This window comes from Bubalus kerabau, chromosome 7 (genome assembly GCF_029407905.1).
Source record: "Bubalus kerabau isolate K-KA32 ecotype Philippines breed swamp buffalo chromosome 7, PCC_UOA_SB_1v2, whole genome shotgun sequence".
Lineage (NCBI taxonomy): Eukaryota > Metazoa > Chordata > Mammalia > Artiodactyla > Bovidae > Bubalus > Bubalus kerabau.
This window is the reverse complement of record NC_073630.1, coordinates 71,441,351-71,457,952: the sequence shown is the minus strand read 5'-3', so window position 1 is coordinate 71,457,952 and position 16,602 is coordinate 71,441,351. Positions and strand designations below refer to the sequence as shown.

Sequence of the window (16,602 nt, the reverse complement as noted above, 5' to 3'; positions counted from 1 at the left end):
TGGCTCACTTCCGGGTCTTTGTATTAAACAACCGTAATACATTTTCTCCACAGTCTCATTGTCAGTTGAAGGTTAGCTTAGTGAAGACCAGAACTGAGTTCAGCAGGGTGAAGACTGATATCACACAGCGTCCTTCCTCTGTCATTGAGAATAACTCCATCTTTTCAGCTGCCCAAGCATGTAACTGTGGCATATTTTTAAATATCACCTACTTATATTTATTCATTCAGGCTGTTTCTAACTCTGATACATGTGTCTTGATGGTCAATCATGTAAATAATTCTCTGTAGCCCCAAACAGAAACTCTTACTCATATAGCATTAAATATTAGTAGTTTCATTGCTGCAGCTATCTTTTATGATTTTCTTGTTTATCATTCTCTTTTTTAAGTCCTATCAAAATCCTTTAACTAATATTACATTCCTGTCCTCATATCTTATTGATGTCTTTAAAAGGTAACTATATACAGCCTCTCCTATAATTTACTTAACATAAATTCTTTTGAAGACTTCATGTGTTACTCTTTTTTTTTTCATCTTCTTTCTAGGTATACCCCATTTATGAAGTTACAGCTTAATTCTCATTTTCATTTTCAAGAATTATTTCTGTTAAATTCATTCCGTCCTGACTTGTATTTTTTCCTTCACAATCAGCCGTCTTATGTTTAACTGTAAGCTCAGCAGCATGAAAGGAGCAACAGAGATAAACTGTGTCCTTTCCAGTGGTAGTATAAGACTGAATCAGTGTGAGCTAGTACTAAGGTATTATATAATTCAGCATAAATTTGATTGATTATAGAATAATATATGGCATTTTAAGGATTAAAGAATTTTTTAAATGTAATTCTGGTTCTGTGTTTTCTTTTTTTTTTTTTTTTTTTTTTTTTTTTATTAAATCTAAACAAACTTTAATGGAATTATATATGATCATTCTAAAGGACATTTGTGTTATGATCAAACGTACTATTCTGAATCATCAAACTTACTATTCTGATGCCAACTGATATTAATAGATTGACATGTGAATTTAAATAAATGAATACAGATTAGCATAAGGACAAATACAGCACAAAAAGTGAACATTGGTTCCTATTTTCTTACTTCTTAAGAACCAATTGAGAGGATGTATTTTTTAAATTCTTAGTTTTAAGTTCTAGATGGTAAAGCTCTTTGGAAGGTTTTTGAGGTTTGCTAATGGAATTTTGTTCTTGGTAGGCTCACAATTCATATGGATGAAGAACTTCGTGCTCTGGCTTTCAATACTCTGCAGGCACTAATGCTTGATTTTCCAGATTGGCGTGAGGATGTCCTTTCAGGATTTGTTTATTTTATTGTTCGTGAAGTGACTGATGTCCATCCCACACTTCTTGATAATGCTGTAAAGATGTTGGTACAATTAATAAATCAGTGGAAACAAGCAACCCAAATGCATAACAAAAACCAGGACTCACAGGTACCAGACTCTTTCAGAGTGTTCCTCTGTGCATGATCAGTGGCAAATGACTGGTTATGATGTTAAAACATATTGACTTCCTCAAAAATTAGAAGCTTCACTAGTTTACTTTCTTTCAAAATGTTTGTAACCCCTTAAACAGAACTTTGTTATAGTTTATATATTAAATATAGAAATTAAATTCTTCCTTTGGTAATAATTAGTTTTCAGTGAACATACAAAGTGAAGGCAATTCTAACTCACATAATAGGCTGTTTCCAATATGTTGAATGCTGGTATAATAAAAAATGTTGATAGCCTTTCAGTTATTTGGTTGTTTATCAAAGGCACCAGTGGTCCCCATTTCACATATACAGTATGTGTGCTTCTTAACTGAAAAAGGTGCTCAAATTATTGGTTTGTGAAAATGTAGAAGCCATAGAACCTTGGATATTACAGCTGGATCATCTAAGCCAACCCAGCTTCTCAATGTTTAGTGAGCCTGCACATCACCATCTCCTAGGTGATGCCACGCTGCTGGTCCAAACTTTGAGTACAAAGGATGCCATTCAATCCTTCATTTTCCATATAGAAATGTTGGACCAATAGTGATTAAGTGTCAACTCTAAAGCTGTTTATAAAGTAGCCAGAGAATGATAGAACTTAGGTACATTGTATATTCATGTGTTTTAGACTGCCAATTAAATGCTTTTTTCACTATGTGATGTGACATTTTTATAAATTAAATGTTATTTAAATTTCTTGAGCTGAGGCAGACCTGTAGCAGTCATTTTTATGATTTGCCTTTACTCTTTACTAATTGTTTTACTGGAATACATACTTTTTTTTTTTAACTTGCATTTTATTTTTCAAGCATGGTGTGGTTAATGGAGCCTCTCATCCCCCTCCTCTGGAAAGGAGCCCATATTCCAGTGTATTCCATGTGGTCGAAGGGTTTGCACTCGTCACTCTCTGTAGCAGTCGACCTGCCACCAGGAGATTAGCTGTTAGCGTCCTTAGAGAAATACGGGCTTTATTTGCACTTTTGGAAATACCTAAGGTAAATTTTAGATATTTCATTCAGCTATCTAATGAAAGTACTTAAAAAACTATCCTTTTTGTCCATCTTTGTTCCATTTCTGTTTTTACGATGCAGGTATAATTTACTTTTTAACAAGATCTTTTTGAGAGGGTCTAAGCTCACCAACCTGCCTTCTATTCCATTTGTAACAGATAGGGCTAAAGTAAATTTGTAATGTTTATCTAGGTTTGGCTGCTGTTCTTAAACATTCCTAAACTTTAATAGACACGTGATGTCTTTTTTATAGGGTGATGATGAATTAGCCATAGATGTGATGGACAGGCTGAGCCCATCCATTCTTGAGAGCTTCATTCATCTCACTGGGGCCGATCAGGTAACTGTAATGATTTCATGCTATTCAGCAATGTTTTGAAACTTAAGATGTACATACATACACACCTGAGTTTCTTTTACAAATATCATGCATTAGAAAGTATTTGTGAAAATGGTAAAGTGCTTTGAAAATAAAAAATAATTTTTAAAAAGTGGCACTACTTTATGCTATGGTTAGTATTCTTGCCCACAAAAATATAAATATTTTATCTTTGTAAAATTCCAATCTTTCCAATCTAAGAAGTTTCTATTAAATCTGAAGTTGCAATCAACTACTATTTGCTATTGATTATGGCATATAGTATTCTTGACCTGTATAATGCTGGTTAAAGGGCTATCGAAATTTTTTCTGTTGAAATTCAAAGCAAAAAAATTGCATTCTGCATCTTGCAGTAAGTGTATTTGTTTGCTTTGCCATATAAATTCAAGTGCATGGAGTAAAGATGTAATATCTTATGCCCGAGTCATATGTAATTTGGGGCTTCCCTGGTGGCTCAGTGGTAAAGAATCTGCCTGTCAATGCAGGAGATGTGGGTTTGATCCCTGGGTTTGGAAGTTCCCCTAGAGAAGGAAATAGCAACCCACTCCCATGTTCTTGCCTGGAAAATTCCATGGAAAGAGAAGCCTGGTGGGCTGCAGTCCGTGGGGTTGCAAGAGAGTCATACACAACTTAGCAGCTAAACAACAGCAATATATGTAATTTCACTCATTAAAATGAAGAAAAACACTTCGTCAACACATACATTACTAAGAAAGCTTATGCTATCTTTCTTAGTTTGATTTGGGGGAGAAAGGTCATATACCAAGTTTTCAAAACTGATATAAGAATAACTATCAAACTTTACTAATTGAAATTATTTTCTTCCTGTTTTGCAATACCTGCACAAGAGGTTTCTGTACTTTCTACATAACTCTTGACTCTTACAACTCAAAGTTACATGTAACCAAGAGAGATAATAAAATTTTAGAAGCCTAAGGTATGGTTATGAATCTGTTCAATTTAAAGAATTCTGTTTTAGATTATTAACCATGAATTGGCCAACACGAAGAGAAGTGAGTGACTCTCTTCTAGTGCCTAAAGCAGTGCCTGACTGAGAGCAGGTCCTTTGTAAATATCTGTTGAATGATCAAGTGAATCAAGCCTCTGTTCAGTTTTTAAGGCTCCATTTTTTGTTGTCTATTGAATCATAAATAATTTGCTCTGAAGTCTTTATCTCTTCAGTATAAGAGCTCTGACTATTATTGAGCAAATATTTGAGAATGTGTAGCTCTGGAGAGGAGCCCATTTTCCAGTCTGTTCCACTTATGCATACATAGTACACAATGGCTTCCCTGATGGCTCAGATGGTAAAGAATCTGCCTGCAGTGTGGAAGACCCAGGTTCGATCCCTGGGTCAGGAAGATGCCCTGGAGAAGGAAATGGCAACCCACTCCAATATTCTTGCCTGGAAAACTCCAGGGACAAAGTAGCCTGGCAGGCTACAGTCTGTGGAGTCGCACAAAGTTGGACATGACTGTGCAACTGACATTTTCACTTGTCTTGCAGTGCACATCAGCATGAAAGTTAATGGTTCATTTTTGAGTTCTCTAGCATCTTGAGTATCCTGTGAATTGCATATTCATTTAAGAATTACATACGTGGTGATTCTTAACCTTTTTGGTTTATAGATCTTTTTGAGACTAATAAAAATTACAGAAATCTATTCTAGAAAACTGCATGTGCACAAAAACCTTATATGCAATTTCAGGAATTCTCTACCTCCTTAAAGGTATCTCGGACTTCATATTATCCCTGTTTAAGAATCTCTGTTCTAGAAACTACCAGTAGACCACTTTCATAATTTAAAGCAATATATATGGTAAAACTTACAAAAGTTGTTGAAATGTGCAATAATGAATTTTTTTCTCTGCTTAGACTACTTTGCTGTACTGCCCAAGCTCAATAGATTTACAGACATTAGCAGAGTGGAACTCCTCTCCCATTAGCCACCAGTTTGATGTGATCAGTCCATCACACATATGGATATTTGCACATGTGACCCAAGGCCAAGACCCATGGATTATAAGTCTCTCCAGTTTTTTAAAGCAAGAAAACCTTCCAAAACACTGCCCTACAGCTGTGAGCTATGCTTGGATGTTTGCCTACACAAGGCTTCAGTTGTTATCCCCACAAGTTGATATAAAGTAAGTGATTTTCCTAGTGTAAATTTTACAGTATATAGGCTGTCAGCCTTCACAACACATGCACTTGAAAAATTCTATAAATTGGAAATCCCATAAACGACATTTCATAATGTACTGGTGTGTTAAGGAGGACAATGAAAGTTAAAAAGGATATAGTCATATAATCCTTTCATTCTTTTTGTATAATTTGGTCTTACAAATTATAATTGTTCATTTACTTATCACACTGATGGGTACATACTTTGTGTTCAATGAATGAATGAATGAGGAGAGAGTCTGAAGATGAATATGGATGTGGGTATAGATAAGTTTGTAGATACAGGGTGGGAAGTGAAGGGAAACAAGTTCAGTGAGTTTCTGAGCATAATAGTAAAGAGTTAAGGGTAACTGACAATGTGACAGAGAGTTGACCATTGCTTTATAAACTGCAGATTATAAAGCCTTAAATTGCAAAGAAAATTTGTTTGAAAAAGCATATATACATTTTTTGGTTTTGTTTTTACTGTTTATATATATGTATACATATATGTTAATTATATATTGATACAGATTCTCAGGTATTGTTTATTGGATGCCATTTTTTTTTAATGAAGATTGACACTTGCCACCTTGTATAACATTTATGAATGTATTTAGTCTCCTTTATTTTACCATATTTTAAATGGTAAAATACCTCTCCTACCACCTAAAATACGCTCTTCTACCACCATTCCCTGTATCCACTTTCTGCTCTATTTTTCTTCATCAGACTTAGCACCATTCGACACTTTTATTTCTGTGTTGTATATCTCCCCTAGCACGTATGATGGTGGTGATTTTTTTAAGCAGGTTTTTGTTTTTGTTATTTTACTGCCATCACAGTGCTCTGAAACTTTTATAAGATACTGAGAAACTATCAATGAATCAATGGCATGGTATGTATTGTTTATCTTAATAGATTATAAGCCTACTGAAGGTGAGGACTAAAACTTAGTATTTTTCCTGTTTTGTTTTGCTCTCAGTCATTAATCCCAACAGAATTTTCCATTTTGGGGAAGATTTATGGAATTGTTCCAAAATATTTTAGTGGTCTAATCTCTCAAGACAGAAATTTGATAGAAGCTTTAAAAATGTAGATATTCTTTGACTCTGCAATTCCAGTTTCAGGAATTTACCCGAGAAAATAATTAAACATGTATTATAATGAAGCATATATTCAAATGTTTAATATTGTGTATAATAGGGAACAATTACTGTTAGCTTAAATATCCAACAGTGAAAGTGTGGCTCTATAAATCATAATAATCTCTATGATATAACATGGTCATCAAAAATGAGGTCATGGAAGTATATTTATTTACATGAAGGATGTTTCAACATATATGTTAAGTATAAAGAGCAAGTACAAAACAAATGAAATAATATTATTCACTTTTTATAAGCTAAAAGAGATATATTATACCTTTATACATGTGTCTGAATTGAAGATGTGTAGAAGAATATATGGAGACGGCAATGGCACCCCACTCCAGTACTCTTGCCTGGAAAATCCCATGGTCGGAGAAGCCTGGTAGGCTGCAGTCCATGGGGTCGCTAAGAGTCAGACATGACCAAGCGACTTCACTTTCACTTTTCACTTTCATGCACTGGAGAAGGAAATGGCAACCCACTCCAATGTTCTTGCCTGGAGAATCCCAGGGACGGGGGAGCCTGGTGGGCTTCTGTCTATGGGGTCGCACAGAGTCAGACACGACTGAAGCGACTTAGCAGCAGCAGCAGCAGCAGAAGAATATATAGAGCTTGTTTTGGTGTGGGATTAATGGTGATTTTCATTTTGTTTTCACTTTTTTTCCTCTGCATTGAGTATACATAATGTTATAAAATGTGACCTAATAAAATATTAACTGTACCCACAGAAATAATAGATTATGTTAAAATGATCCTATAATGTTTTAACTTTCAATCTTGTATTTTACTCATTATATCTTATTCTACAGAGATTCAGTAGTAGTAATAAATACTTTATGCTAACCATCTCCCCTAAATTGGTAGAAATTTAGCTTTAGTTGGACTTCCCTGGTAACTTAGATGGTAAAGAATCTGCCTGCAATGCAGGAGACCCGAGTTCGATCCCTGGGCCGGGAAGATCCCCTAGAGAAGGGAATGGCCACCCACTCCAGGATTCTTGCCCGGAGAACTCCATGGACAGAGGAGCTTTTGTTTAAAAGAAACTTTTAAAAACACATGTTATTTACATCTACCTGTTTTTCTTCTTTTTCTCAGTAGCCCCATCAATGCTAAGAAAGTAAATACTACCACAAGCAGTGACTCATACATTGGCCTGTGGAGAAACTACCTGCTTCTTTGCTGCAGTGCAGCGGCCTCCACAGCATCCTCAACATCTGCGGGTTCTGTGAGGTGTTCTCCGCCTGAGACGCTGGCGTCCACCCCTGATAGTGGCTACGGCATTGACTCTAAAGTAAGTTGTTTAGTTCTGTCATTGAATCCAAATGACAGCATAAAAGGAATGTTTTAAAATTTCTTTTTCAGGACAATAAAGTAACTTGATTGAAAAATGTATAAGTTACATGGACTAATACTGAAAATGGTTCAAGAAATCCCCGTTACTATTGGGTTGGCCCAAAAGTTCCTTCAGGTTGTCCATAGCAGCGTATGAAACCCAAACGACCTTTTTGGCCAACCCAATATTTTAATGGATGCTTAGTTGGAACCAATAATATATAAACTTTTTCTTTTAGAATTTCCCTAAATTATGTAGTGGGACAAATAACTTGATAAGAACAGTGATATAAAAAAAAAAAAAGAACAGTGATATGGTCTCCATGATATGAAATAAAATATTATCAAATGGTTGAAGGAAATTGATAAAACTTAATACTGGGTATTTAACTTTAACACTGATGATTCTTTTAGAAGTAGTTTTTTGTTTTTACTTATTTTTACAGGTCAAAAGAAATAGGCTAAGGGAGGGAGTCAGCCTGTATTACATGATAGTGAGTGTCTCTAAGAAATTAAGAGGCCTGCAAATCCCACTTCTGTTAACCAATTTGTAGTGAGCAAATTCACAGTGACCCTTTTAAGATTATGTACGTTAGAGGTGAATTCTGAAGCGCTGTTTATTCTGAAATGTTGTTATTCCCTTGTCTGTGACCAAATATTGTTGAAATGTCATATTACTTATTTGAATGTACTATCATTAGTGGCTACTATAAATATAATATCTTTTTTTCAGATTATTGGCATCCCATCCCCTTCATCCTTGTTTAAGCACATAGTTCCAATGATGCGCTCTGAGAGCATGGAAATCACTGAATCCCTTGTTCTAGGTCTTGGCAGGACCAACCCAGGAGCATTTAGGTAATTATCTTTATATGTTTCTTTTTTTTTTTTTTTTTTTTAGATGCTACAAAATCTTTATATGTTTCTATATGTAGTAGAATAGTAAATGTGGCTACTTTTTGAGAAGGCAAGGTAGCATACTTATCCAGATAGTTTCATATCAATCCTGACTTTTACCAGCTAGCTAGCCATTTAACATTTAGCAGGTCCTTTAATTTATCTGCACCTTTATTTTCTATTTTCTTCAAAGAATGATTATGAAAATCATATATTATACATAAACATGTTCTAGAGATTATAAAATGCCATGTAAAGGTATAATATTTACCTTCCTGTCTTACATAGTGATTCTGATGCTTAAAAATAGTTTTTCTCCTTCTTGTTCAAGAGAGTGACTATTTTTAAAAGAATTATTTATGTACATATTTTATATCATTCTTGATGTTTTTCACAATCATAAAGCAAATTCTTCGTTTTGCCTGAGTTTCTTCTTTGTTATTGCTGACTAGATCCTGAATTTTAAAAAAATATTTATTTATTTATGGCTGTGCTGGGTCTTCCTTGCTTTGTGCAAGTTTTCTTTAGTTGCGGCGAGCGTGGGCTGCTCTTTGCCTAGTGTCAGCTTCTAATTGCCATGGCTTCTCTCGTTGAGGAGCACAGGCTCTAGCATGTGCAGGCTTCATTGTTGCAGAACGTGGGCTCAGCAGTTGCAGCATGCAGGTTCTAGAGTGCTCACGGTTCAGTAGTTTTGGAGCATGGGCTTAGTTGCTCCATGGCATGTGGAATCTTCCTCGACCAGGGATCGAACCTGTGTCTTTTGCATTGGCAGGCAGATTCTTATCCACCGTGCCACCAGGGAAGTTCTGGATCCTGAATTTTTTCTTTTGAGGTTGTCCTCTATTGATATGGTGTAATGGTTGATGTTTTGTCTCCAAGGTAACATATACAACAGAGAATAGGTTAATAAATCATATCTGTAGGTCTGGATAGCATTCATTATAAATGAAGTGTTAGAAGATTATTTTATGACAAGTAAATATACTGTTGTGCTAATAGAAAACAATGAGGTACAAAAATTATCTCAGTTTCACAAATCCGCATAAATAGAAACAATTCTGAAGCAGATACTTTGAATGTCTGCAGTAGTTTCTATAGACAATGAAATTGCGGATGGATTTTATTTTCTTCTTTTTTTTTGTATTTTCCCAATTTTCTACAGTGAGTACATTTATAATTTAAAATCAGAATATAAGCAAAAAAAGATTATTTTCATGAAGTTCATACCTTTTGATTGATAATTTCATTTGTAAGGACTAATCCTATTGAGATAATCAGAATTGAAGTCAAAGATTAATATATAAAGGTATTCACTGGACATTATTTGTTTTAATAGATAAAATTTAATGAGTCAGTAATAAATGAAAATGGTTAGGAAATTTTTCATATTTAACCCAATACTAGAGTATTATAATTAATGGCATGTGAAAGTGCTTATACTAGTGTTAATTAAAGATAAAAGGATACTATTTTATGTATGTTAGAGTTTCAACTATGTAAACTATATATGGGTTGTAAATGATTGAACAGGTATTTATCTCTACAAATTAGAATAAGTGGCCTATGCCATTTTTTTTCTGTTTTTCAAATATTCTACAGAGTGTGTGTGTTATTTCACAATCAAAACAAAACAGAGACTTCCTGGCGGTCCAGTGGTTAGGACTGCATGCTTTCACTGCCAAGGACCCAGGTTTGATCCCTGGTCGGGGAACTATGATTCCATTAAGCCATGTAGTATGACCAAAAAAAACACACAATAAAAATTGTGTTTAAAACAGTAAGATTAGGGTTAACATTTGTCAGGTTATATCATTATATTAATATTTACATATTTCTTCAGGTCGGATTATATGTTTGGCTATTAATTGAAAGAATGTATATTATTTTTCTTCTAGGGAACTAATAGAGGAATTACATCCCATAATTAAAGAAGCACTTGAACGAAGGCCAGAGGTAAACTGTATTTTTATTTCATTAAATATTTATTTGGCAAACACTGAAAATTGGCTTCTATATTCTATATAGTATAACAAAATTTAGAAATTCAGAAGTAAATAAGTCTAGTGCCATTTTCAACATTTTTAAAACATGTGGAAACCACTACCATCCCCAGTCCCCAGGAGGTCTTACTCAGAAACCCATTCTGTAATACAGATGTTAAATTTTCTCTGCCTGAAGTTAGGGTGGGTAGAGTCTGGATGAGAGTCCACTGATCTCTGTAAACGACCAGATAGTTATCTTCATCTTTGTAGGTCATCCTGTCTCTGTTGCAGCAGCTCAGGTTTGCTGCCTAGACGGCTAAATAGGTGGGCGTGGCTGTATTACAGTTACAGGCAGCAATGAGCTGGACCTGGTCTGAGGGCTGTATTCTGCCAACCCCAGGTCTAGAACCCCACATCTACACGTCAGGTTCTGAGCTACGTTTAGAAATCACAGTCCTTGTGGAACAGATGATGTATAATCTATAATTACAACAATGTATTATGCACACAAATCAAGTAACAGGTAAAGGGTTATATGAGCTACAGAGAAGAAAGCCTTTGGTTCTGCCTGTGGAGTAAGAGAAAGCTTTTTAGTTGAGGTAGTGACATTTGAGCTGAATTTCTGAAGCATATTTCCCCAGTAGACAAGCAAGGGAAAGACATTCTAGGTAGAGGGAACAGCGTTTGCAAACTTTACTTTCAAAAAATGTGGACATTGCACGTTTTTCTTTGTAATTATGGGGAAAGTGATGGAATGTGAGGCTGGAAAGCAAGAAAGGAACTATGACGTGAAAGGATAAAGCCCCTGGTTTCAGCTTTATCCAATAGACCAGTGGTCCCCAAATGGCAGTAGAATCTGAGCATTAGCCAGAGAGCTTGCAAAAAATTATAGATTCCCGGGCCTAGCCTATTCAATGAGAATCCCTGGAGTAGAGCCCAGAAATCTATTTTCTTAAGCACCTTAGATGAGTCTGATGTAGAACACTGAATTAGAATCACTGCTATTAACGATGGCAATCCTCTGAGGAATTTTAACAAGAGGGGAAGATGATAGTAGCTACTTTGTATGGGGACCTTATGACAGCATCTGTAATTCTTCACTTCCTTTTTTTCTAATTCAGCCCTGTGGAGTAGTGATAATTCTCCATTTTGTAATTGATTAGATTTTTGCTTCAAAATAATATGTTGGTTACAGTGCAAGTGGAATTGGAAATAAAATTAAGTGGCAGTATGTATACTAATCAATTTCAGGACAAAAAGTCATCATAGCAAGGAAATAGATATGCACAGTGATGTGTCTGAATGTGCACTATATTTTGAGAGCATTAAACTCACAGTCTTTCTATGAACACAGAATGAAAGCAAATCAACTAAAACTGCAGAAATCCTCAAGCATTGTTAAGAAACCATTTCATTCAGTATGAATTGCAGCAAACTTGATAAGAGCTCAGAGAAGCAGTAAATTTAATGATCTGGTTATCCACAGCTGACCTGTTTTGGAAGGCAGAAAACTGGGTTGTAGACAAGAAAGTGAAAGACTAATTCTTAATAGTCTGTATTACATCATGAATGAAATGATGAGCTCAAGAAGAAAGTGATACAGGAGATTAATTATAGCTTACCATTACATTGGTTCCTGTTAGAAGCAGAATCAAGTTGAGATGTTACGACTATTATTCTAGGCATTAATGCTTTGGTCTTAGTAGGACAGACATATTTATTCACACCATAATGATCAAAGGAATTTCTTTTTGTTTGTATTTTTGTGTGTCAGAATTAACTGATAAGTGAAAAATCATGGTATGAGTGAAATCTGTGGGGTTTCTTTAGTCCCCTTTGTGATGTTTTCCCTCCCCTTCTGTCATATTATTGGGAGCATCTTAGGGATTCTTTATCATCCAAAGGGAATAGTTTACTGTTTCAGTTCCTCTAAAGTTGTCAGATTAGCAAATCTGACCTAAAAGTAACCAAAAGTAACTGTGGACTTAATTCTATTTCTCCCTTCATAAGTTTATTACTATATAAAATGTCATTTGATTTTATTTGTCTTGTTAATTTCAAATTAATCCACACATACCTTTTTGAGGTAGTAGCCCCTAGACTGTCTGACATCTACCTTGCAGAAGCAAACTAACAAGCCTCCAAATTCGTAAGGCATTCCCAGTATTCCTTCTAAGTTACACCAGCAAATTTTCTGTCAACTTACTTAAAGGACTTTTAATTAGTATCTTTGTTATCTTTGGAATAGAATATGAAGCGGCGCAGGCGTCGAGATATTTTACGAGTACAACTGGTACGAATATTTGAACTGCTGGCAGATGCTGGTGTCATTAGTCACAGGTAGGTATTGGATTTTGATTTTTAAAGCCTGTAATTTATTAGGGAACATAATTTTTTTTTCTCTTAGGAAATATATAAAAACCGAAAAGTACCTTTGTAACAACAAAAAATCTGTACCACTATAAATATTATTTACTAAAGATGTATCTAATACATTAGCCCATGGCTAAAAAATATATTGAATCACTACCACTCGTACAGATTGCTTCAGATAAAGGTTGAGTGGAATGTCCTTATGATTTTAATATTTCTTGAGGTCTAGTAATCTAGGCAGTAGACAGCAACCTTTTTTTTTTTTCCAGGGATGGGTGTCTGTTTTAACTATGTCTTACCTTATTCAAGATCTATTTTTTCTAGAGTTGTAAAAATCATGTTATTTAAAGGCTACATGAAAGTTTAGCCTTTCATGTAGGCTAAACAAACTTGGCAAATTTACTTCAATCAACTTAATCTATTGTGCTTAGAGCAATTATGAAATCCAAAAACATAATTTCTATTTCCATCCTTTACAAATAAAAAACATAAAACCTAAAATTATTGTTGACCCTAAGGCCAGCGCCTTGAGGAAAATTCCATCAGCTTTATGTAGGGAAATAACTGTTTCCCTAGAAACATAATGGTGTTGCCTGACCATTGAAGGAGGGAAAAAAATGAATCTGACCATTTCCAGAAAAGATCCTGAGGAAAAAAATATTAATAAGCAAGTATAGTGTTTATTGTTACTTTACCATTTATCCTGATCATTTATTTCTGAGTGCACCTAACACCTTTCATATCGAATGTTTTTCACAAGTGCTTTCAAAATATAGCTTTAATCAAAGAGAATCTAAACCACTGATTTACTATTATAGTAAATGAAAAGCAAATGAAAGAAAAAAGAAGCGTCATTCTTTTTTTTTTTCCTTTGTTGCTTCACAAAAATAAAACAATGGAAGTCAGCCAAAATGAATTTGACACTTGCTGAACCTGATGCAAAAAATTAACCTAAAATACATCTAAATCTTTTTTCTTTTTTTATTGCTTTTATTGTAATGTTAATAACGCAGTTGCATGTTTTATTTTTGGATTTGTCTTTTTTTTTTTTTTTTTTTTTTTTTTGCCCCAAGAGAAATCAAAATAAAGTGAACACTATTATGGACATTTTTTTTTTTCCTCGCTTAAGGAAAAAAAGATGAATTCTGGAATGGCCAGGAGGCAGGGCTCTTCGGTTTGTTCAATCAGTTGATCCTCTGTGCCTGGTGCATAGTAGGTACTCAGTTATTCTGAGTCAGCTTACAATCTACCATGTTGGTTTCCAGGCACTGTGAAGTGTTGACCCAGAGTTTAAAAACACTCACTTAAGGAATAAAGGAGAGTTTCATCATGAATACCTTCAACATATTTTTATAGTCGTAGACTGATATTTTTAATATGCTGTACAATCACTGTGGTTCCTTACTCTTATTTTCATGGCTTTAGGATGTTTATAAAAAAACTATTTGCAGCTATTGAAAGAGCAGTTTTACTTTTGGAATCATAAACTTTAGAGGTATTTTCAAATAAATATAACAAGGAAAAGTTAACTAAATTACTATCGGTAAAACACTCTCAAGTACCACCTACTGGTCACATACTTACTAACTGATGGAATAAGACTGGAATCCAGGATGTGGGACTCTTTCACCAGTGACCTCCTTGCAGTCAGTGGACTCTAGGCTCAGAACCCTGGCCTCAAAGAGAATCTTCCTGTAGAGATTCCTGAAGAAACTTCCAAGGTCTAAAATAGAAGATTAAAAAACCAACAGTCTTACTTGAATTCTCTTAAATGTTTGTATCCCCAGTAATAGCAGTAATTTTTGCTGAGAATAGGTACCTGATGGGTATTTGATTGATTATGCTAAAGGCATAATATGTCTATGTAGGACAACTGTGTAAGTGTACACAATTAGTCTTTCTTCTTTCTACCTTCTAAACTGATCCTTCCTGTTCCTGTTGTGTCTCCTTATAATTTTATTTTGAAAAGCCATATATTTTGATGGAGAGAATAATGTTGACTTAAATTATAGTTTAAAATCATGTTTTCCTTAACATGAATTTTCTTCCATATTTTCAGTGCAAGTGGTGGCCTTGATACGGAAACACATTTCCTCAACAACACTCTATTGGAATATGTAGATTTAACTAGACAACTCCTGGAAGCAGAAAATGAAAAAGATTCTGACACACTGAAGGATATACGATGCCATTTTAGTGCCTTAGTGGCGAATATCATTCAGAACGTTCCAGGTATGATTTTTAGTTCCTCAAACCCATAAATGAATATTAAGAGACTATCATAATTTTTCTCTCCCTGAGGAATGGTGATCTAAGTTGATAAGCAACTTGTAAACATTTGAAAAATATGTCGGGGTAACTTTTGGAACTTGAGAGGTAAATGATGCTCTATAGAGGAAAAGAGCATGGTTTCCTCTACATTGTCTGATCTGAAGCTCACTAATGTAAAGATATGATTTAATCCATTACTCAGCACTTGTCTACAACTTCTACTTTGGTTCATTATGATACTGTTGAGTTTCTTCAACAAGGATTGCTGCAGAGAGCTTGTTTATTTTAAGTGGAAAGATTCCTTGGAGATCACCTAAGAAAGAAAGAAAGTGAAAGTGAAGTTGCTCAGTCGTGTCCAACTCTTTGCTTCCCCGTGGACTGTAGCCCACCAGGCTCCTCTGTCCATGGGATTCTCCAGGCAAAGAATACTGGAGTGGGTTGCCACTTCCTTCTCCAGGGGATCTTCCCAACCCGGGGATCAAACCCAGGTCTCCCGCATTGCAGGCAGATGCTTTATCCTCTGAGCCACCAGGGAAGGGTTATCACCTAACGGGAGATCACCTAAACCAGCAGCAAAAGGCAGCAGAGTGGGTTTTGACTCCAGACCTCACACTTTACTGCAAGTAGATCAGCTCCCTTGTTGTGTGTTATGTATCAATATATCAAGATTCCATGTAATGATTGTTGTATAGCTGAAAACGGTATATATAGTCCAAAGCCCTTTCTTTCTGGTTAATCATGATCCAGAAGTATGTTGTGTTAATGTTTTGGCCAAGGTTAACACATAGCCAGCAACAACCCAGGGAGAGGCAGGGTCCTGATGCTCAGCTCTGTCAGCCTTCAGTAGCATTGTGACTGCCATGCACTTCTACTTGGCAAGATGCTATATTTCACACAACACTGCATCTCACTTAACATGATAATGTACACTCCAGCTCTGTTCCTGTGATATGCATATATGTAAATAATTTCTGTTACTATGGAGGTTGGGAGTAGGTTAAAATGAAAATTTTTGCTTTCTTTTTATATAATATTATGTATCCAGTAACAATCCTGGGGGCTCAGACGGTAAAGGATTTGCCTGCAATGCGGGAGACCTGGGTTCAATCCCTGGATCAGGAAGATCCCCTGAAGGGCATGGCACCCCACTCCAGTATTCTTGCCTGGAGAATCCCATGGACAGAGGAGCCTGGTGGGCTACAGTCCATGGGGTTGCAAAGAGTCAGACACGACTGAGCGACTAACATCACCACCATCCAATAACAAATAAATTGACGTGCATATTAAGGGAAGAAGAAATGGAAATAATTTTTTCCGCCTATTTTTCATTTACAGTGCACCAGAGAAGAAGTATTTTTCCTCAACAGAGCCTCCGTCACAGTCTGTTTATGCTGTTCAGTCACTGGGCAGGTCCTTTTAGCATCATGTTTACACCCTTGGACAGATACAGTGACAGAAATATGCAAATTAACAGACATCAGTACTGTGCACTGAAGGTATTTACCTAAAAGTCTGACTTCTTTTTTCTTAGGTTAAGAGTGGAGTTACATT

At 35.4% G+C, this 16,602-nt stretch overlaps 1 protein-coding gene across 9 annotated transcripts in view; it reads left to right on the top strand.

Moving 5' to 3' along the window:
• Positions 1–16,602, top strand: part of FRYL (FRY like transcription coactivator) — a 264,479-nt gene that overhangs the window by 182,264 nt on the left and 65,613 nt on the right. For all 9 annotated transcript variants that reach the window (XM_055588519.1, XM_055588516.1, XM_055588515.1 and 6 more), the window contains 10 exons: positions 1,215–1,452; positions 2,306–2,491; positions 2,760–2,846; positions 4,761–5,029; positions 7,292–7,487; positions 8,262–8,386; positions 10,321–10,378; positions 12,656–12,747; positions 14,840–15,012; positions 16,387–16,547. In XM_055588519.1, the coding sequence (XP_055444494.1) occupies positions 1,215–1,452; positions 2,306–2,491; positions 2,760–2,846; positions 4,761–5,029; positions 7,292–7,487; positions 8,262–8,386; positions 10,321–10,378; positions 12,656–12,747; positions 14,840–15,012; positions 16,387–16,547 (1,585 nt within the window). The remainder of the gene's footprint in view (positions 1–1,214; positions 1,453–2,305; positions 2,492–2,759; positions 2,847–4,760; positions 5,030–7,291; positions 7,488–8,261; positions 8,387–10,320; positions 10,379–12,655; positions 12,748–14,839; positions 15,013–16,386; positions 16,548–16,602) is intronic.